At 47.2% G+C, this 21,105-nt stretch overlaps 9 protein-coding genes across 9 annotated transcripts; 4 read left to right on the top strand and 5 right to left on the bottom strand.

Moving 5' to 3' along the window:
• Positions 1-1,986: 1,986 nt before the first annotated feature.
• TRV_00619 (zinc-containing alcohol dehydrogenase, putative) lies at positions 1,987-3,445 on the top strand (the record flags this gene model as incomplete). The annotated part of the gene is made up of 7 exons (XM_003025168.1): positions 1,987-2,024; positions 2,105-2,174; positions 2,243-2,311; positions 2,363-2,579; positions 2,633-2,778; positions 2,848-3,160; positions 3,252-3,445. The coding sequence occupies 7 exons, from the start codon at positions 1,987-1,989 to the stop codon at positions 3,443-3,445; spliced, it is 1,047 nt and encodes a 348-aa protein (XP_003025214.1).
• A 711-nt stretch (positions 3,446-4,156) lies between these two features.
• Positions 4,157-5,059, top strand: TRV_00618 (uncharacterized protein; the record flags this gene model as incomplete). Its single annotated transcript, XM_003025167.1, has 2 exons — positions 4,157-4,536; positions 4,639-5,059. 2 exons carry the CDS (start codon positions 4,157-4,159, stop codon positions 5,057-5,059), a joined length of 801 nt encoding a protein of 266 aa, XP_003025213.1.
• A 565-nt stretch (positions 5,060-5,624) lies between these two features.
• TRV_00617 (RING finger domain protein, putative) lies at positions 5,625-7,272 on the bottom strand (the record flags this gene model as incomplete). Its single annotated transcript, XM_003025166.1, has 3 exons — positions 5,625-6,616; positions 6,675-7,203; positions 7,255-7,272. 3 exons carry the CDS (start codon positions 7,270-7,272, stop codon positions 5,625-5,627), a joined length of 1,539 nt encoding a protein of 512 aa, XP_003025212.1.
• A 1,910-nt stretch (positions 7,273-9,182) lies between these two features.
• TRV_00616 (uncharacterized protein) lies at positions 9,183-11,355 on the top strand (the record flags this gene model as incomplete). The annotated part of the gene is made up of 3 exons (XM_003025165.1): positions 9,183-9,747; positions 9,861-10,318; positions 10,375-11,355. 3 exons carry the CDS (start codon positions 9,183-9,185, stop codon positions 11,353-11,355), a joined length of 2,004 nt encoding a protein of 667 aa, XP_003025211.1.
• A 222-nt stretch (positions 11,356-11,577) lies between these two features.
• TRV_00615 (uncharacterized protein) lies at positions 11,578-13,188 on the bottom strand (the record flags this gene model as incomplete). Its single annotated transcript, XM_003025164.1, has 4 exons — positions 11,578-12,415; positions 12,467-12,681; positions 12,738-12,874; positions 12,942-13,188. 4 exons carry the CDS (start codon positions 13,186-13,188, stop codon positions 11,578-11,580), a joined length of 1,437 nt encoding a protein of 478 aa, XP_003025210.1.
• Positions 13,189-14,583: 1,395 nt separating this feature from the next.
• On the top strand, positions 14,584-16,493 carry TRV_00614 (uncharacterized protein; the record flags this gene model as incomplete). The annotated part of the gene is made up of 3 exons (XM_003025163.1): positions 14,584-15,414; positions 15,475-15,909; positions 15,963-16,493. The coding sequence occupies 3 exons, from the start codon at positions 14,584-14,586 to the stop codon at positions 16,491-16,493; spliced, it is 1,797 nt and encodes a 598-aa protein (XP_003025209.1).
• Positions 16,494-16,991: 498 nt separating this feature from the next.
• TRV_00613 (uncharacterized protein) lies at positions 16,992-18,498 on the bottom strand (the record flags this gene model as incomplete). The annotated part of the gene is made up of 2 exons (XM_003025162.1): positions 16,992-17,740; positions 17,805-18,498. 2 exons carry the CDS (start codon positions 18,496-18,498, stop codon positions 16,992-16,994), a joined length of 1,443 nt encoding a protein of 480 aa, XP_003025208.1.
• Positions 18,499-19,443: 945 nt separating this feature from the next.
• Positions 19,444-20,478, bottom strand: TRV_00612 (uncharacterized protein; the record flags this gene model as incomplete). The annotated part of the gene is made up of 1 exon (XM_003025161.1): positions 19,444-20,478. The coding sequence occupies one exon, from the start codon at positions 20,476-20,478 to the stop codon at positions 19,444-19,446; it is 1,035 nt and encodes a 344-aa protein (XP_003025207.1).
• A 444-nt stretch (positions 20,479-20,922) lies between these two features.
• Positions 20,923-21,087, bottom strand: TRV_00611 (uncharacterized protein; the record flags this gene model as incomplete). Its single annotated transcript, XM_003025160.1, has 1 exon — positions 20,923-21,087. A coding segment is annotated over one exon (165 nt), but the record flags the coding sequence as incomplete, so codon positions are not given.
• Positions 21,088-21,105: the final 18 nt, after the last annotated feature.

The raw sequence follows: 21,105 nt of genomic DNA, 5'->3' as shown, positions 1-21,105 counted from the left end.
CTAGTCTGGTGTATCAATGGTTGTTGGTGCGCTATTCTGGCATTAGCTTTCCGCCCTGCCAGTGTTTGTCGAATTGGTCGCGCCATTTACGAGCAGACAAAGGCTCGGTGTTTTCTTTCATGGCCCACGTAAGAATATCATAGGTTGCACTGCGTCGCCGAATCCACAAGGATGTCGATAGGCTTTGGTCATGAGGGGGGTGGCTGCTTTGATAGCACTTTTGTTGATATAAGTCCTCATGTTACTAAGAACGTTGAGTAAACACCCTCGCCAGCTGATATCGCCAGTTAAGACCTGTCTTGTTGAGGGGACACTTCAGGCCAGGGATCGCCCGGGCATTAGCTGCCAACCAGCTGATAGAAATAGAACATGCCTCGCGAGGGAGAAAAAGAAAGTATGTTAGAGGTGAAAATGTTCGAGATTCAAAAATGCTCCGCCAAAGCTGTTGACTTTCGGATATCAATAATATAATGATCATAATGATAAAATTAAGCACATCACGAGCCAAACGTGGGGCGGCTTACAGAATTCAATCCCATTCAGACTTTTTTCTCTTCTCTTTCTTTTCTTTTTCCTTGCTCTCATTGCTTTTTGCTGCCATTTATCTCGCGCTTTTTTTTCTTTCTCGCTGCTGAACAACAAGAAGAAACGGGCGGCGGCTGGACCAGAGTCGAAGGAGCCCAAGGCCTGCATGCGGATACCACTGGTGCTCAATGTTTCGTATATCTTACTGACCAGGATTGTCATGCCTTGAGAAGGATGCGTTGGCCATCTGTTATATTCAGTCTCCGTAAAAATATAGTAAGCCCCAGGGACATTGATTTGTTGGGGGGATGCTCCTTTGGTCCCTTCGTTTACGAATGGTGGAGGCGATAGAAATATATAGACAGGTTAAATCTCGCCCTGGAATAACTTCCCTGTGGTGGCTCCCAGGGCTAACGGCAGCTCCCTCCTTTCTAAGTCCATACCTCCTAGCTTCATGTATAGTCGCTGGCTTAGTGAGCGGTTCTGAGGGGAGAGGAGGGGGAGGGGCGAGAGATAAGATACACCAATATGTGGCCTGGTGGGTTTCAACAGCAGGAGCCACATGTTTTCCCACTGTTGAAGATTGTAGCGGCCGTTCCTCGCTCGCCTTCGGCCCATTCGGGCACACATCCAACCACTCCTGCCTGTGCTGCGTATGAGGGAGGCCAATCAGGTGTTGAAAAAGGGCAAAGGGGAAGAAGAAAAAAAGGAGCATCAAGGCTTGAATTGGGTTGAGGGTCCAGTTCCAGAGTGTCCTCTGTTGATCTGTTGACTGGCAAGGATTCCGATCTAGATGGCTGTCCGAAAGCGCTGTGCCTCTAACGCGCCTTTTAATAATATGTCCCAGGTAGCCGAATCATCCCCTCAACCCAGGGCTTCTTGGAGGCAAAAGTTAATTGAACTGGTGCGTTTTCACCGCTCTTATACATCGTAGCTTTCCCCATGTCGAATTAGTCGTATCGTACTCCGTACTCCGGCAGTGTATAGGAGCTAGCTGTCTTGTTTCGTTTCTTTTTCCTTCGCTATCCTCTGCTTTGGCAATTAATACTGTTCATAGGAGGTGTGCCAGTGCGTTGGTGGATAAACTAGCTCCATTGGGTTCTCCCTGATTCCGTTCTCTCCACTGGTGTTGAGAGTCAGTACCACGTATGCGTATGGTATAGTGTATCTTCCTGTCCTGCCTCCAGTTTTTAATGTTTGTTTTCACCAGATTGTCTCCGGTATAAATAGTACTCATCTTCTTCTCGGCTCGGTTGACCTCTCTCCTTTGTCCTCTGCTTCATTCAACAGCAACTGCCCCTCCATCGCCAAAAAGAAACCTTTCCAGAAGGTGAGTTATAAGCAGCGCCATCTTCCTGCTCTTTTCATCGTCATCATAATCATCATCATCATCCGCCTCTTACCTTCTGCAAAGTCCACAAGCTGATAGTATCGCATACAGCAACTTTATCCCTCATCAAAATGGCCGCTCAACTCCCAAATAGCATGAAGGCCCTCAGGTAAACTTCCGTCCCTGGGTCAATCCCCTTCTTTAAGGGACTTCAAGGTCAGCTTGCTAAGTTATCTTGCACAATGGCAGATACTCCAAGCCTGAGGAGTTCAGCATCGTCAACATTCCACTTCCAGAGCTCAGAGAGAATGATGTTATGGTAAGCTTGCACGTGTTTCCAGGTACGGAAGCGATCGGAACAGGGAAGCGGCTGACAAATTTCTGTAGATCAAAGTCAAGGCATGTGGTGTCTGTGGCACTGATCTCCATATCCACGAGGGTGAATTTCTGGCCAAGGTTAGTAACTTCCGGTTGAAATGAATTCAAAGCAGCTCCTAATTTCCTTAGTTCCCTCTGGTTCCAGGACATGAGACCGTCGGTGTCGTTGCTGCTGTCGGCCCAAAGGTCAAGGGGTTCAGTATTGGAGACAGGGTTGTTGCAGACAACTCTGAACTCTGCGGAGAATGCTTCTACTGCCGCCGTGGTGAGGAGCTCCTTTGTGAGCACTTCGAGGCCCATGGTGTCACTATGAACGGCGGATTCGCCGAATACTGCGCTTATCCTGGTAAGTTGAGTGTTCCTGTGAAATTGCCACCTTCTGACTCCTTGGACTCATAGCTGGCCGTGTTTTCAAAATCCAAAACCTCTCGGACGTTGATGCTACCCTACTTGAGCCTGCTTCCTGTGCTGCTCACGGTCTTGACAAGATCAGCCCCAAGATGGGTTCCACTGTTCTCATGTTCGGTGCTGGCCCAACTGGCCTTGTATGTCCACCCAGACTCTCAGCCCACGTTGGTGCATGGTATAGTTACTGATAATGAAATTTGGAACAGGTTCTTGCTCAGATGCTCAGATTGAACGGTGGCTGTAAGGTCGTCATTGCCGCACCAAAGGGTCTCAAGATGGACCTTGCCAAACGCCTTGATGCTGCGGATGAGTACGTTGAGCTTTCCCGCGAGGACCCTAGCGCTCAGTTTGATGCCCTGAAAGCTGCCAACCCATACGGTTTCGACATCGTTGTTGAAGCCACTGGAAGCGTCCGAATCCTCGAGGATGCTATCAACTACTGCCGTCGTGGTGGAAAGCTAGTTGTCTATGGTGTTTATGCCAACAAGGACCGTGTCAGCTGGGCTCCCTCCAAGATCTGTAAGTCGATCCTTTTCCTGACAGGCTTTTTGAAGACTTTTGCCCTGGTAATGTTGGATCAACTTTGTTAACAATTTAATTCTCAACTTAGTCGGCGACGAAATTACCATCATCGGAAGTTTCAGTGAAACCTACAAGTTCCCTGCCGCCATTGACTACCTTGACTCTGGAAAGGTCAGAGTCAATGGCATCGTCAACAAGACCTTCAAGATTGAGCAGTGGGCCGAATGTCTCGAGTCCATGAAGAACAAGTCTGCCATCAAGGCTGCCATCACCTTCGACTAAATCAGCCAATGCAATTTTCATTCGGCGCCATCATCTTAATGAACCATATTCACGACCTCTTTTTACTTTGGAGTCGGGCCGCTTGGTTTTGTTGATCATTAATTCTTTGGTGGTGCCCTTTCATGGATGACGCTCTTTCGTTTCCAATAACAAAAGGAGATACATGGGCTTTTTCCTATTTTTTCCTTTTTTCACCAGATTCAACGGAGAAAAATCGGCCTTTTGCTGGATCAAGGTATTGGGTATCATGACGGTATTGGAAGGTGTTTGGATCAATCCTTGGAGGTTTTCGCCGTCGGCTGTTGTGGTCAATCGCGACGTCATCATTAGCTAGTATCACAGTAATGGATAGAATACCAGCACCACCTCAGCTCTCTATTGCTCGGAATTGGCATCCAAACTTGTAGCTCCAAGGCTAAAAAGTGCTGTATCGCTCTCGGGATGTTGATCAGACGAAAGATGAAGTCGAATGTCGTCCCTCTTTATAAGGTAGATCTCATACTTGCAAGGTCCCCAACCTCAATCCATGGATCCATTTGCGGGTAAATAAGGATATATGTTATTCCGACACCGACGACGCCCGGCGGCCCGGGCGGCGCCATCCATGACCTCTTAAGGTCACGAAGTGACATCAAAATGGAGACTATGAGATCAGTCAAAGGCGAGGTTCAATCGCTTTTAGAGAGTAAATTCTCAATGAACTGAATCGCAATGGTCAAGCCTCTATCTTTCAAAGGAGATAAAAAGACGAAGAAGAGAAAGCGGCAGCCTGATGATAACGAAGGGAGTGCCACAACCGAACCTTCCAAAACCTCCGCTGCGGATATTGAAGCTACAGCCGACGATAATGGCCAGAATTGGGTCTCTGCCGATATACCAGCTGAGATAGCAGGGCCTGTTTTACTTGTGTTACCATCAACTCCACCGTCATGCATTGCTTGTGATGTCAACGGAAAGGTATTCGCCAGCGAGTTGGAGAATATTGTAGAAGGGAATCCAGGTACCGCGGAACCACATGACGTCCGCCAGGTATGGGTAGCAACAAAGGTTGTAGGGAGTGAAGGAATCAGTTTTAAAGGACATCACGGAAGGTACGGGCTATTTTGATTTGCTAGTATTTATTTGGATAGAACAAACTAACTGGAAGCCCCTTTGAAAAGGTATCTTAGCTGCGATAAGTATGGTATTTTAAGCGCCAACTCGTCCGCGATATCAGCTCTCGAGTCCTTTGTCCCAATTTCTTGTCCGAACTCCCCAGGCATGATATCACTTCAGATATGTGGTGGTGATATTGAAGCGTTCATTTCCTCCAAGGAAACTCCTTCGGCTGCTTCCAAGCCGTCTATTGAAATCCGGGGTGATGCCACTGAAATTTCATTCAATACTTCTCTCAGGGTCCGGATGCAGGCGCGTTTCAAGCCGAAAACAAAGTCTGCAGCCGCAAAAGAAAGCAAGGCGTTGGAGAAGATTAGCCGGAAAGAATTAGAGGAAGCTGTAGGTAGGAGGCTGGATGACAGTGAAGTGAAGCGACTGAGGAAGGCACGGAGAAAAGGAAATTATCATGAAGAAATCCTGGATGTCAGGGTTCAAGGTAAACATGATAAGTTTGCCTAGCCTATCTACACCTTAAAATAACGCGCCGTACCGCCAGGTGCTATAACGACCAATAATGAAAAGCTTTGAGGCCAAAAGTGTACAACTGTACCATGGCGTTAGTTGTTCACAAGGTGGGAACCTCTCCATCAATAACCTCCAAGCATTCCAGGATGTTGAACCCCTATAATATGCAATACCCTCATAGAGAGTAACATGATCTATAATAAGCCTCAAAGGAATAATAACATAGATCACAAAATATCATTAAATCGTCATTGGCGTATGCGGAACGCCGCTATCATATCGTATATACCTTTCCACTCGTCAACGAGAGAAATGCTCATGTTAGATATACAAAAATCCTTATAAACTACCCCGGCTCCGTGAACAGCCACCCAACGCCATAACCCCGGTAAGCATCCCTGACGCATGCATATACAAGGAGACGTAACAGGATGTGAAAACAAAAAGAATAAAAAAAAAAAAAGAAAAAAAAAGAATAAGGGAAAAATTCCTGGTATAAAAAGTCGGGGGAATAGCAATGCAGTCTTATCTGAGAATGGGGAATAATCGGTGTACAACTTTAAGCCCTAATCAAGAAAGTTAGATTCTGACAGGATGAGGAAGGAAGGGGAGAGCATGAATGATAAGAATGGAAACTTAAGCTCTTACATTTTGGCCTGGCAGCAGCTCGTTCTCGCTCTTCATCTTCGGCCATCCTTTCGTTACCGAGCATAGCAACTGCTCTCTGACGCATTGCCTCTTGCCGCTCTGTACTATCCGCTGTATTATTGCGCAAGTTTTGTGGAAGGTTCATTAACGGAATATTCGGTGTATTAGTCCTCGGATTGGTTCGTTGTCGCTCCCGTTCTTCTTGTATTCTTCTGGCAAGTCGTTCTTGACGAACCATCAAGTTTGTTACCGTTTCTGGAAAATACCCAACTGGAAGGACACTGATCTTGCACACTGGACATAAACTGCTATTTTGCAGTAGGAACGTATCAATACACCCTGGATGGAATAAGTGTCGACATGGAAGTTCCCGAACAGTAGTTTCTCCAGAGACATAATCTTCGAGACAAATGGGGCATGTGCACTGCGAGAATGTGAGTTGGCCGACATCCTGATTGGAAGGCAAAGCTTGAGTCCGAGCATCTGTTCTTTTTCCTCCTTTGGCTTGCGCAAGTGCAGTAGACCCTCGAGAGTTACCAAACAGGTGCGAAACAAAGCTCCGTATAGCAGCAGGCTTCTTGCTATCCGGGGTGGTAGGTGACGGTGCTTGGTCAATGTTTTGTGAGACTGTTGTGACGGCTGGTGCAGGAGTCATAATATTTCCGTCATTAGAGTAAGTGTAAAGGGGCATTTTATCGAGGATATGCTGAGGCACAGTCATTCTTTTGATGCCCAGCATCTCCAAATCCACCTCCCCTGCCTGAATCCTGCGCTGTAATGACAGACGACGTCGTCTTTGGATGTACCGCATTAAAATCGACGATATGATTATAATGACAATAAGTACTCCGAGAACTGCCAGAAGAAATATCCACAGGTTTGGCATCAAACTCCGGCCTCGTGCTAGGAGGATGTGAGTAAATATATTCAGCTCAGGCCATAAGCGACAGAGTTCCCTTACCAACATCAACCCGGGCAAAAATCCTTGCGCGTGCCTTCGGACCATATTCGCTGCTAAGTGCATCTCCATGTGGTACAGATGACAAATTTCCAGAATATAGGGAGATTTCATTTACTAGTTGCTTTCCGTATGCTCCGGGAATAGCATATACCGGAAAAGGGTGGTTCAACTTCCAAGTATCGTCCTCGTCCAACTTCCATATAGTACCATTTCCCATCGGCAGTTTGCTTGTTGAGTTGTTGGGGATATAAAGAACAGTACCAACTACACGATCATTGTTTGCTGCATCCAAGAATGCAAGAGTACAGTTCGGCGATATCCAAGGAGCGATTGCCATGAGCGCACATGGGGGTTTAGGGAAATCAGAGCGTCGGGTAACATTGGGCGGAATCAGGCTCTTCGCCTCCTCATTGCAAGCATCGTTGGAGAGCTCGGGCACATATAGTAACCCACTGATAGACTCTCCAGGTCCATTTGAAGAAAGCGTCACAAGATTGTCACCAAGATCGAGTTGATAAGAGACGGTATCCTAAATCGGGGCTCATGTAAGCATTTAAATGTTCAGCGGCCCGCGATGAACCTGGAGATGACCATACATTAAGAGGTAGTGGGGAGTCGCATGTTTCTCCTGGTAAAACCAGAGTGCCGACTCGAAAGGAGCTCGATGCTAAGTGGCATTGCGTGAGCGAAAGTCCATGGGAGAGCCGGGCCGACCAGACCAGACTTACCCATGAGATATCAGGATATAACACCAGGGCTGGGGCCCAGGTATGATGTTGAAGGGAGCACTCCGGTTTCGGCTCGATTTCACGAATAACTTTCCCACCGATAGAATCCGAGAGTTGCAGCAGAGGAAATTATTATTTTATCATAAGAAATATATCCAGCACGGGTGGGCGGATCTTGGGGATGTGATTAAGCAATTTATAAGTCGCCCCGTCTCCAGCCGCAAATCATTTTGCCCAAACACCATCCAGCCTGCGCACTTTATACTGGGGCTAGGATTCCCTCGCTTGAATACGATGACAAAATCTAATCCTCAGCGCTAATCAAATTCAAGGATGGTGTCACCCTCGAGGCTGGTACGGAGCACTCAGGTACGAAACGAGCAAGGAGGGTGGCGATCAACTTGTCCATATATCTTTCACAAGCAAGCGGGCATGGCAGCTATTATTAAGTGATGCGGGACAGATTCTGGTCATCCGAGTGATAAAGCCGGGACTGAGACGTGGAGAGCGCTAGACGATATGCCCCAGACGGACTGCTCCAACACCCAGCCTGATCAGCGTTTAAAGCTTGGCTCGCAGACCCACGAGACTTGAGGGTGACAAGAGCTATATTTATCAAGCTCTAGATCACCAGCCGTACCAGACACTTTCGGACAGGATGAAGCGATCCAGGAGTATGTAGTGTACTTATTCAGGCGATAATAGGAGTAGCAGCGGCTTCAACTCCAATAACAGCAGTATTTGCCCGTGAGAATTGCCACTCCTCAATGTTTCAGAAACAAGATGTTCGCTTGCTAGTCATTGATTCCCAAAGACAGTGAGTCCATTGAATACGGTCAGGTCTTTTTTCTGTTAAGATGGCTGCAAGCGCTCGGTTACAAGCATGCCACGCTTACTCCATACATGGCGTGTTCACGCCACCAGGTGGGCGCATTTGTTTCCAAATCACTCAGGTTTTCCGTATTCATCGACGCTCAATGACTTAAGTATTGCCAGTTCGATGTGTGTGAATTTCGGGATTTTCGGCAACACGGAGCTGTTGCCATGGATGATCACTATGATTTGGTAATGAAGTGTTCCGTCAAACAGTTGAAGCCCGAAGGGGTCTAAGCCACAGCATGATTTCCTACCCTGGTTTCAGGTGAAATTTTACCCTCCTTTGGAACCACAATCGACAACGCCCTTAGAAAGGTATGGATTTGTCATTTTCAAGCGAGCATGGAGAGAGGTATTAATCGGGTCACTTCAGCGAACCATCAACCAGGTGTCGAGAAACAGAGGGGAGCTTGAGCATGTTAGCCGTAAGAAAAACCCCTAAACTGTCAAGCAAAGCGGTCTGTCTCAGCATCTTCGTCTCTCACAAGCACCCTTGGAGCAACACGGATTATCTGCCTCTTTCGTGTAACTATATTCGCATTTTGGGTGCTCGCTTTGTCGTGTCAGACAGTTGGCTTGAGAAGTCGTTTTTTCTCGTGTCAGAATAAGGTTGTGTGTTATGTAAGATAGAATGATTACTAATAACGTTCAGCACGGGCCAGTTCCAGAAAACGGGGCATAGAGGCGTCAGTGCGGCAAGTTTGTTCAACGACATCCAAAGCAGAACGCGAAGCCGCACGCTGAACTTGATATCGACGCAGCGCAGCCTGCTATTTACCCATCGGTACCTATTATACGTCTCTACCTTCCTGCTGAAAGACAATCTAGGCTCAGCGGAAGATTTGCTGCGTTTCCCGAGCTTTCTTCGCTTCTCCGATCGCCACCTCCAAGCTTCAGCACCGCGATGCCACCAGGTCTCGGGAATAAGAACAAGGGCAAAGGCCGCGAGCCTAGAGGTTCCAGGAGCCGGAATACCACACCCAGCTCTGCGCTCAGCACAAGCGCCAGCACAGTTACCGGGATTGGCCTATCCACGGGCTACCTCGATAATGATGTCTCCAAGCTGCTCGTGCCGACTGGCGTACAGTATTCCGACGTTCTCGAGAAATTTGGAGGAGTAGGTCAGATTCCGGATCAGAGAACACTCGAATCCCTGGTAGAACAATTGAAGACTTTAGGGCAGCTTGCAGAGACCAGAGAAGATGCATGCAATGCTGGCATGAGAGAGCTGTCGCAAAAGCGAAAAGAGGTGCTAGAAGAGCAGAGAGAACGGGAACAAGTGGATCGGGACGCTGAAGAGAAACTACGAATGAAAAGGGAGGCAGATGATGATGAAGAGGATTCACGGATTCTTAAGGGAGGTAGAATAAAAAAGCGGAAAGAAAAAATCGTCCCGAAGGAGGAGAGACCGCTCTCCCATGGTGCCCATGGTGTTGCAAGACAGGATGGACCTGAAGGGAAAGTTGATGGTAAGTTGAGTCCAGCGATGTCAATGGAGCTATAAGCTTGCTTCTGTAGCTTTATGAGTCCACCTGGGTTATTAACGTACGGCTTATAGCGTCCGTAAAAAGAGGGAGTAAAGACGCCCCTGTTGGCTCACCTAAAAGGGTACGAAATCAACCGTCAAGCGCATCATCTCTGTCTCCACCGTCTTTCCATTCGCCTCCCCCTGCTACTGCTGGTTCAACCGCAGGAAGTCCCGAGTCCGTGGACAGTTCAGAATCCCATCAACCGGAACCTGCTCCCGCCGTCCATCAATATCAAGTTTTTGGGCCCGACCCTTTACAATTTGACGACCCTACGGTATACCATATTCGAGAAGTCACGCCCAATATGTCAGTTGAAGAGAAGAAAAAGATATATAGCGTTGCAAGCTTCCCTGAATCCGACTTGAAGCATTTAATGGCTGGGGAACCACCGGACAAGGATTTTAGCAATGCGAAACCCACGAACCAAGTCAGCGCCAATACTTTTGCTACATACCTAGAACCATATGTCCGACCCCTTACAGAGGAGGACATAGCTTTCTTAAAGGAAAAGGTACGAACCTTGCACCGTGAATTCTTTTTAATTCCACAGTAAATCTGACTGTACAGGGCGATCGTGCTACTCCCTTCCTAATGCCCCGTCGTGGGAAAAAACATTATAGTGACATTTGGGCTGAAGAGGATGGTATAAATATAGACTCAATAAACCAGGACCGAGACAAGTTGCCCCTAAATCAGGGTAGGGGTAGTATTGACCAGATCACAGATGAGACCTGTGAGACGGACCAAGTTTCAGTTCCTCCTATGCTCAGTCGATTATACTCTCTTTTACGTTACGAGCATCGTACCCTTCCTGATGATGCAGGTCAGCCTGGGAACGAAGAGTCAACTGCAAACGGAAACACAAATGCTGACGGCTCAATGGATATTGACCAGCAAAATGGAGACACAGAGCCAAAGCAGCTAAGTTCAGCCACCTCATTCCCTGAATCTTCCTTAAGCGGATTCAAGGTTCCAGCCGCCAAGCTAGACCATGCCCAGCTTGACGAACGATTAAAGGCAGAGCCTCGGTACATCGGCTTCCTGGGGCCTGAGGACAATCCAGACTATGATGCCCACTATGATGACGATATCGCCGAACGGCTCCGCATCCTTCAATCAGAGCTTAAGAAACAAATGATCATTAACGGCGCACGGAAAACTCGCTTACTAGATATTGCTCGCGAGCGGTTGGCTTATCAGGAATACAGCACCATACTCGATGACCTTGACACTCAGGTACAACAGGCATATCTTAAACGAACACGTACTCTGGGCAAGAGCAAGAAAGGCTCTCATGCGAAACATAGGCCTGGTGGTGCAGGTGGAGGCAGTCATCCTGTTAGCACGGCTGGTGTTGGCAGGCCTGGGATTGGTGACATGGCCCGTACCCTTATGGACCGTCGCAAGAGATGGATCGATTGCATTGGTCCGGTCTTTAAGGACTGCAAGTCCACTGTGCCTGGTAAAGACGAGACTGTCTGGGAGCCTACGGCCATGGCAGATTTAGAGAAAGCAGAATTGGAAGGATGGGATGAAGAGCAAGAGTGAAAAATAACGCATCACTTTACGCGGCGTTCTCTCTTCTCTGTGTTTTTATTTTTTTATCTTTTTGGGATCAACTGTAAGTCATACATAGGGTGGAATAGATGTAGGGTTGGCGTCTCGTGGGTATGAAGATGAAACCTCGCCGGCAGAGAGTATAACGAAACAACACGAAGATGCATAGTAGTTTTTATGGGGATTGGTTAATCAACTGATGGTGTATATATTTTACGAGTGGATGATCACAACCTCTCGTGGGTATCGCTTTAGTCTAGCTGTGAGCTCCTTATCGGTGATCTCAAGTTCCGTGCATATTTCATCAAAGCAATGAGTTCCATCCAGGTACTTGGCAAGAGTCTTGTTGTCTATACCATAGTCCCCTGCCTCACCGTCCTCCTCCCCCTCGGAATCATCATCCCCAAACCCATCATCATCGCCATCGTTACCCTCATCATCGTAGCGATGAAGCGAGCGACGGTTACGTGCTCGGCTTCGAGGGGAGAGGGTAGATGTATTTTTCGATAGTGGTTTGCTGGTTGACAGGGGGTCAATACCACTAGCTGTAGAGCCTAGGCGGTCACGGGTGAACGGGTGGGCGACCCGGTCAGTTGCGGCACCAATGGAATATCCCTCAATAGGAGAAGTTAAAGGGAAGTGGTTTGACTGCCTTCTTTGGTGGGTGTTTTGTATAACCCTTCCTGTAGCAAAGGGATATTTATGCACTCGGTACAAAAAGCCCTTGATGACACCAAAGGTGATAAAACGGCGGACGTCAATATTTGCAAGCTCGCGCATATGTTTTAGGTACCATTGTTTGACGGTCTGGCCTTGTTTTAAACTCGAGTATAGCTCTATGAGACCGACTCCATCGACGATTGTTCTCGAGTTAAATTTACTTGAGCCCTCGCCTGAAGTAGACGGGATGGAAGTATCGATCTTTGGCCAGATGCTGTCATGTTCCACCCAAGGATCGTCATTGGGTACAGATACCTTATGGCTGGAGTGTGATAGCGAAGCCCTCTGAAGATTGGATGCAGATGAAGATGTACCCAGGGTAGAAGTAGGTCTAGTCACAGGCGAAGATTCACTAATGGGTGAAAACCGTATGTTAACGTACCGTGCACATTCACACTGCATCTTTTTGTCTGTGACGATAGTAGAACTAAACTCCGCAGTTGGAGCATAGATGGCGGAGAATGAGAATATATCCAGAAGGAATGCACATCCGTAGTATATCAGATGGCGTATTGCGCGGCAGGTAAGGGTGAAATCAGCATCAGATAGAATGGATATTTTCCGAACGCTATTAATACCATTGATATATGGAACTATCTGTGTTGAACATTAGTAGGATTCAAACGATGAGGCACAAGAAGATTGTATCATACCCTTCTCATAGTCAGGTCCCAGTTCTCATCCATGAAGGTCTCACACCGAACAGTGAAAAGGGGAACATGCCATGCTTTGACGATAGGCGGCGAAGGGTATAGAGGAAACAGCTTGACATTAAGGGTATTCAATTCATCTGGTAACGCAGTCAGCATACAGCATCTGATGGCCTAACGGGGTAGCCAAGTTTGAGGGTAGCGTACCAATTGGAATCATGCACTCGTAATAACTATTCAGATCCTCCATCAGCGTTTCGCACAGGCTATATACCTTGCCTTCTCCGTCCTTGGACGTATCCTTCGACAAGAAGCCAGACTGCTCTTCGAGCCCGCACATCAGATGCGCCAACTTCTGCACCACACTCTTGTAGGTCCCCCATTCGTCCTCTTCGCTCAGCACAATGCAGAAGTTGAATATGAATTCATTCCGGTCGTAGCGAGGCGACTTCATGCAGACGGGGGATCCGAGTATTCTGTGTCCGCCTGTGCAGACGTGGATGAGATTCCCGCACAGCTCCTGTCGAGGGATGACGAAGAAAGAGACGTCTGAGAAGCTAAAGAGGGGAGAAGATCCCGGCGGTGCGGTTGGAGAGGGAACGATAGCTCCATCAGGCACCTGGTGAACGACTTTGGGCCCTGTACCGCTTGTGTTAGTATATGTCTACTTGATGTATGGAGGGTGAGTCGGTGGTGGTGATGGTGACGGTGACGGGGGGCGTTGGCATGCCTGACTGAGTGTCGAATCGGCTGTAGAAGATGGCTTTGATCATGATTCAATCGCGGCTCCTGACGTAGAGGAAAGAGAACGACCCGATAAGGGCGACATAACTCTCTCCTGGTTGTTTCGGCCTTCCAGTGAGTTGTAGCTGTTAGCCTGTTACCATCGTTCGAGCTCGTTAGTCAAGGTACGGCCAGCGAGTTGTTAGTCATTGAAGGAAAGGTCTGTGTTTTACGTTGACAGCCAACAAACACAACCATAACACATAACTAGCTAATGGATATCGTCCTAACCGCTGATAACTATTCAACCACGCCGAACTGATTGGGCAGCAGGCCTTTACGCCCCTTTATTGCAAATGTCAAATATCCAATATGACGAGAGGGTGACGCTCGCACCACGCTTGATAATCCCACTGACAAATGGTTCCAGAGTAGAGCCGCCCCCAGTTACGGCTGCCTAGCCTGTTCCAACGCTACATCCCAGCCTGCTGCCAACGATTAGAACTGCATATCAAGCTTCAGCTCATTTCAAAATGAAGAGACAGGACTCCTCCACAGCCAACAGCGAGTGGGCTTTCACGCCCTTCTCTATAAGCAGGATGCCTCAGCATGCCAATTAGTTAGTCATGGGCTACCCAGCTTCTCGTAAGCTAGGCTTATATATACCATTATGCCTGGCGGCGGTGTTTCAATCGAACTTGCCAGTGCTCTCCCGGCCGGCATGATACCCAATTAGCAGCTCGATTTGTTCGCTCGAGCTGGAATTATGTGAATTCGCGCTTTGGGATCTCCTTCAAAGGTGCTGACAAGTTGATCAACGCATGAGTGATTATAATGTATAAGCTATAGGATTACTATAGGATTACGATGCATATCCAATTTCTCTATGCGATTACCACTGCCCATGATGGGGGCTGATTCCAATGTCTTGTGTTTTGCTCTATGATGGCGATGACATGGGTGTCGCTTTCGAAAGGATTTACCTACTTATAGTCCGTCGAAGTCCACCCGTAAGATGCTCTTCAAACCAGAGCCAGATATCAGCCTGAGTTGGTACCCTCCCAATTGAATTGAAGCTCTAGGACCGCATGAGATTTACGGATTACCTCGCTCTTGATTCTTCAAAATGAAAGCTGCCTTCTTACTTCTGCTTTTTAGCATCATCCTGAAGCTCGGAAAACTTGTTAAAGGAGCTAAGACCTTCTCTGAAAATGGGCTAGACGCAGCTTCATTCCTTGGAGATCGGGATACCCCTGTGTGTGGAGAGTTACCCATTGACCAGCCTTCGACATCGGTCATTGACGCCGGCCTCAATGGCTTGCCCGGGGCGTCGGTCGATTATGGAATTAGCGACGGGTGCAAGAAGACAGGCGGTTGCGACGAGACGAAAGATAGAAAAGATTGTCTTGATAAAAGAGGCCTGCTAAGTGGGATAGGGAAGAGGATATTCGGGAAGAAGGGTGGTGGGAACAAAGGTAATGGGAAAAAGAATGATGGAAAGGGGAATGAACATACTACAAAGGACAGTCCCAAGCCAACAAAAGAGGAGCCTAAGCCCACGTCCACTCGGCCTACTAAAAATACCACCACGTCAACTGCTACAACATTCTCCAAACCGACTTCCACGACGATCCCTAGAACTACTGAAAATGCCCCCAAGCCAACATCTACAACACTCTCCAAGTCCTCATCAACCAAAAATCCGGAGCCATCATCCACTTCTACTTGTGAGAATGGCAATGGAAAAAATGGAGGACAAGACTGTTTGGACGATTGCCCCAATATTGAAGTTTGGGAGCCAGGGACATTTGAAGATGATGACCGAGAAGAGCTGGCCATCCGAGGGACTGGCTTTTTCGGCATGGAAAAGAGAGCAAAAAGCGGTGGCAAGGGTATCAAGATATGTGATCTGAAAGTGTACACCGATGCTTATCCGCCTGGAGGCAAGCTAACAAAGGTATGCTAGAGCTATGCATTGAGACATACACCCAAGTTACTAACCTGTTCGCGACTTTAGACTTCTGGTATTGCGAATGATATCATCTTCGCCCTAGCAAATCCGAATTCATGTGGAGATTTCGACTTCGGAAAACGCTCAAATAAAAAGTATGATACCACTTACTCCTCTAAGGGTAAGAAAGTGAGTGGGAACCAGGTGCTTGAAACTGAGCATGTACTGGAGGGCCAGGTAATTGATATCTTCTTCCGGAATATGTCAATGACACTTCCCGAAAATTATGACGACCCATACGAGAAGTCGCCCAAGGACAAGGTGGATCTTTGCAAATACATCTCCCCCTATTGGGACTTGAATAATAACAATCCGCTACCAACTGTGAATAAAGTGACTAAAAATGGCCCTCAGTTGATTGCTGATCAGTACCCAACAAACTCAAAATGGCAAGAGGAATTCTTTCTATTGCCTAAGGGTGTTAATGGGCTAAAAGGAATTGTAAGTCATTTGCCCTTTATTATAAGTTCTATAGCTAACTGCTTTACACAAAGGTGTGGGGCAACAAAACTATTGTAAAAGATGGTTTAAAAGCTGATCTGGATAAGAATTTCCTGAAAGGAGACCTTCAAAAGTCCAAACATGTGAAAGCAATTATGAAGTTTAAGGATGTGATGTCTATGTATAAATACCACCACGACTCCGCCGTGGTGGATGTCCTTAAGCTGCAGGTTGGACGCATATCGAAAACGCTTGAGGAAGTCGAGAAAAGCCTCAAACAGCTGGATTTCAAACGTCATGGCACCACGAAAAAAATTTGGCGGAATTACAAACCCCAGAACCTGCATACGGAATGGGAAGAATGGATCAAAAAACACACAGACGACACCATAGCCAGGACCAATAAGTTTTTTGCCGCCAACTATGATGATATGGTAGCAGCAAGGAAGGAGTTGGAAAAGGTGGATAAGTCGAAGATGAGCAAAGATCACAGAAAGAGATATGAGAAGGTTATTCAGTATCATAAAAGCGCAGAAAAAGCGTACAGGTATTTGAAGAAAGTGGAATGGAGAAACCCTTTCTGAAATGTAATTAGGATTTTACAGACGTAGGAAATTTAGGGGCTATGTAACTATTATAGTTAGATGACTAGTTAATTGAGCTATCTTATGGATACTATCTCATCATGCACCTTTTCAGTTTTTACTTAGGGTCTAGTTATAGGCACTTTACCCCAGTTGATAACTCCCAGGTGTAAAGATAAGTTACACCCTTGCACCAGTTAACTAGTATATTAAATCAATTCTCAATAGTCCTACTTAGCTTTGGTTATCTTTTAGCGGCTTCCCTGACCTGGAGCCCTGTTTAATATTCAATATGTACTTTGCAGTTATTAAAGGTGTATGTCCCAAATAAAGCTTATAACAGATTCCATATATCTAAATCATATACTTGTATAGCATGTTAAAAACACCCATCATCTATTTTATCCTCGTCTCCTTTACACTAACATTTGAGAATAGGGAATGAAGTAAATCCAATGATATCAGGTCTTGTCCAAGTAGTTAGATGGTGGGGGGTTACTATCGATAAACTATCTCTCCGTCGGGCCCCAATGCCTCCATCCAATACCTCTCAACCTCCTTATTAGGGCGCCAGTCTTGTACATCACATATAAAGCTAGGCTTCTGGATTTGTGGACCCTGGAAGAATGGGCTCTCCATGCCACTAGTACGATAATAAATGTCAAATTGCCGTTTAAAGCCTGCGACTTTGATATATTTTGGGGATAACGCTGGGTCGGTACAACCTAGATCAACTCGCTCAATAGAGGGTGCATAACGGATAGCCTGTGCCATGGCTATTAGAAGGGGGTCCATCCTCTCAGGGTTTGGAATACTGCGAAATGTGTTCTGAGAATCCTCGTTGCTATAAGATTCCTGGGTATCATTCTTCCTAGTAGCCCCTATAAACTCAGAGTGGGAAGCAATTTTTGAATCACCCATAAAGTACCACTCCCCATTGGGAGTGGCTGACGATATCGAAACACATAGCTCCTTTAAATTTGGCCAAAATGGTGTCGGAGCCGGCTTGAAGTTATCATATGGCCAGAAGAACTCTGGTGAGATAATATGACTTCCGTTAATATATACTATCGAAACGCCTGTTCGCTGAATAAACTCGTGGAATGCAAGATTCATTGGGTCCACTAGCGAGGAAGATGGGATATAATTCGGGGGATCAATTGCTTCATCAGGTGGGTCGGAGTACTCCATTTCAAGCTTAAACTTCCTTAAGGAATGAGTATATAGAGAGAGGGCATTTGTAAAGGCTATTAAACCAGGTATTAGTATAAATTGTGAATTTTATCTGATGTATAAGCATATTGTACATACCAGGCCGAATTATCTTCCGGGTTTCGTCGCCAATATAGTCTCGATGGTCATCATATTCGTTAGCAGAGACTTGTAAACCCTTAAGCTTGCCTGCAATAAGAATGCCTGATGCAGGGTCTAAAATACGTGATCCACCACCATGGCGAGAATAAAAGCTAGATACACATGAGAGGGTAGGCAACCTTTCGTGGTTCAGGAGCTTGATATATCTCCCACTAATTCCAGCGATATGGTCCAGATCATAGAAGTTATCGCTCGGCGAAAATATATAGGTTATATGTAAATCCAGCCCATCACCCCTTCTAATATTTCTCTTGACATTCTCATCCTCATTAAAGGTCTCAAGCACCTGGAATAGCTCAAGAATAGCAGTGGAGAATACTTGATTGTTGGCCTCTTCATGCTGATGGTAATTATCCCCGTCGTAGGTTGGTAGAAGAACCTGGAAATCAAGTGACTCAACCAGAGCTTTGCGATGGGCCTCGGTTTCACGGAAGAGTCTTGCAAACGTAGATAGACTAGTGTTCTTAATCTCGAGACTTCTGAAGAAGAACCGTTCAATAACGCGCTGCCAGCGTCGAGAAACGGTCAGATATGGCTTTAAATGGCGTTCCTCTTTTCCGATGTAATCAAGGATAGATAGAAAGATCTCTTGCGGGACTGTTTCCATGGTGGCAGTGATGCCTGGGATCATTCAATCTTTGAGCCGAGTGAGCGAATATTAACCGAAAGCCACTCTCTCATGGGGGTATCTTGATCAATAAGACAGGCTCTTATCATGTACTCAAACTTTCTTGTCATGTATATATTTGTATCTCACTTAAACGCGATGGAAAATGTTTGCCAAGGACTATTGTCACGTGCTGACAAGTTTGTGTCAGAACATGAACCACAGGACCGACCAACTATATTCTTATTTACTTGATCAACTCCAACTACATCAACATACAAGCACTTAAACAAGTCAGATGGAATGCTAAGTGAGATATAATTGACGTAGTCAATTCTTCTACAATGAACGTCTGAAAGGTGAGAATGAACTGTTGTTCCCCTGATTGCAAACAGGCTAGATACAATATTAAAGAAGCCTTGCGAGAGCATAAAAATGCAATAAACAAAGATTAAAAATGCAAAGGCCACTATCAAGGAAGTAAATAGAAATATGGATAGGAACATATAAATAGGAGCATCGCATGCTTGCGCTCAGGGATATCATAAAAGGAACGAGAATATATGCCGAAGGAAGCTGAAAAGGGAGTCGTTATATGAAGCTTCAGAGAGAAAAAGCGAGCAGCGGAGATAACGAGGCGTAAGAGGAACAGGAGAACAGATCTATCCATAGCCGTAAGGTCTTGGGGAATACGTAAAAAGGTTCTGCGACGAGAAGAGCTGAGATGGGACGAGGATAAGGGGTACGGGACTGCAGAGAGCGAGATGCTCGCTTGAACGCTAGTAGTGTCGAGAAGAAGCAGTCCCATAAACGCCATTAATCGAAACTGAATCGAAGAGAAGAGAGAGAGAGAGAGAGAGACAGTAAATAATAAGGGGAAAGGTCTCCTGTATCAATGCGCCGGTAAAATGCCTGGATAAAACGAAAGCCGTAAAAAAAAAAAAAAAAAAAGGAAAGAAAAGAGGATTTTCAGCTGTGGTGGTGGAGGTCTCTTGATGGCTGGGCTGAGACGGTCGTAGAAGGGGTTGAGATAGGTGCTATGGAGTGAATAATGTCGCTGTTTATGGCTGGTGAGCCGGCAGAGTAGCTACGAAACGCAGGACTGGGTGATCCTGGCCCTGCAAGATGGGGATGGTGGTATTGGTGCAGATGATGGGGGTGGCTCTGGTGATGCTGGTGATGCTGGTGTACGGCCACACCTCTCTGTGTAAAGTCGATGGCTCGTCCTTCACGAATGGCATCGAGCATGTCGGTATAACCACCCCGTTCGATAGCCTCCTTGAGCCACTGCTCCCATATCTCATCAAGGGCAACGTTGATCCCACGCTCCCGGGCTGCAGTGGCTTCCAGGAGGTGCTCGTTCAGGGCCACTCCATAGCTCTCCAGGTCTTCGTCGCTGCTGCTATCCTCAGTCCCGCTCTCACCGGTAATGGGTCCGTTGGTGTCTGATCCAGCGTTGCTGGGCAGTATAGGTCCGTCAATGATCTGTGGGCGACAGGAAGAAGAAGAGGAGCAGCACTCGTCGTCCGCTTCAACCGCTGCCACCTCTGCTTCTTCGGCTTCGCTCGCCTCTCGTACGGGTGCAGCATGGACGTGGAGCGTAGGCGGCATCGACGGAGCAGCAGGCTTGATCTCGTCTGCGGTAGTGTCTCGCACTTTGATGCCGGTATCTCGCTCGTACCGTTCTCTGGCCGACTTTGTGCCCTCCCAGCGACAGAGAGACGAGATCTCGGCCTCGGTCAGCCCGAGCTCGTCAAAGACCTTGAACAGCTTCTTGTGGTGGTGGAAACGGCCTAGTCTCATGCGATGAGGGCCATACGAGTAGTCTAGGCCGGGATACTGAGCTTCAATGCAGTCGAGCGTTCCATAGAAGGTCGACGTCTCTACTCGCACTTCGGGGACGAGGTTTCTGGTGATGTGCGAGGAGAAGGAGGACGGGTCATTGCCGCGAGGCTTGCTGAAGAGGGCGTTGTACACCAGATGGGTGAGCGAGGGCTTATGCATGGCTGCGCTGCTGTTGATGCTGGTGCTGGTGCTGGTGCTGGTAGCGTTTCGGCGAATTTCTTCGGACTTTGACCAGGAGGTGACGGGAGCTTGTTGAGCCGGAGCTTGCTTGATTCTTCTGCCACTCTCAGGACGGTCTCAAAAAAAAGGAGCAGCGAGATATAGATGGATGCGAAAGGATGTCTCCTCCCTTGCAGACCTGCAGAGTGAGGAGAAGCTGAGCTGTCCCGTCTGCCGCTATGATCGCTGTTTAGTTGCAGCTCAGCCTCGATGTAGGCGGGAGAGACCAGAGGCAGAGACAGAGTCAGGGGGGTGGGCAGACCAGTAGAAGACAAACAAACCCAGCAGGCCGGCGAGTGAGCAGGAGGAGTATTTATGTCTTCCCGAGATGCTCCAGCCAGACGATCGAGCTGCTCAGTCTATTCGCTGGCGTCTCCTTTTTTATTATTCCTTTTCCTTCTCGCTATTTTTCTGCTTTTCCGTCGTCTTTCTTTCTTTTTTCCTTCCAGGGGATGGAGGAGGCAGAAGATGATGGGATGTAGAGAGGGCAGGGTAAGAAAGTAATTTAAGCAGGACGAGATGAGAGAGCCTTTCTTCTTCTGCTGGGCTCTGTCTTTTTTTTTTTTT

The sequence above is a fragment of the Trichophyton verrucosum genome, assembly GCF_000151505.1.
Source record: "Trichophyton verrucosum HKI 0517 chromosome Unknown contig00050_1.f1.exp, whole genome shotgun sequence".
Taxonomy (NCBI): Eukaryota; Fungi; Ascomycota; class Eurotiomycetes; order Onygenales; family Arthrodermataceae; genus Trichophyton; species Trichophyton verrucosum.
Note: the sequence above shows the minus strand (reverse complement) of the source record. Positions and strands in the feature narration are given on the sequence as shown.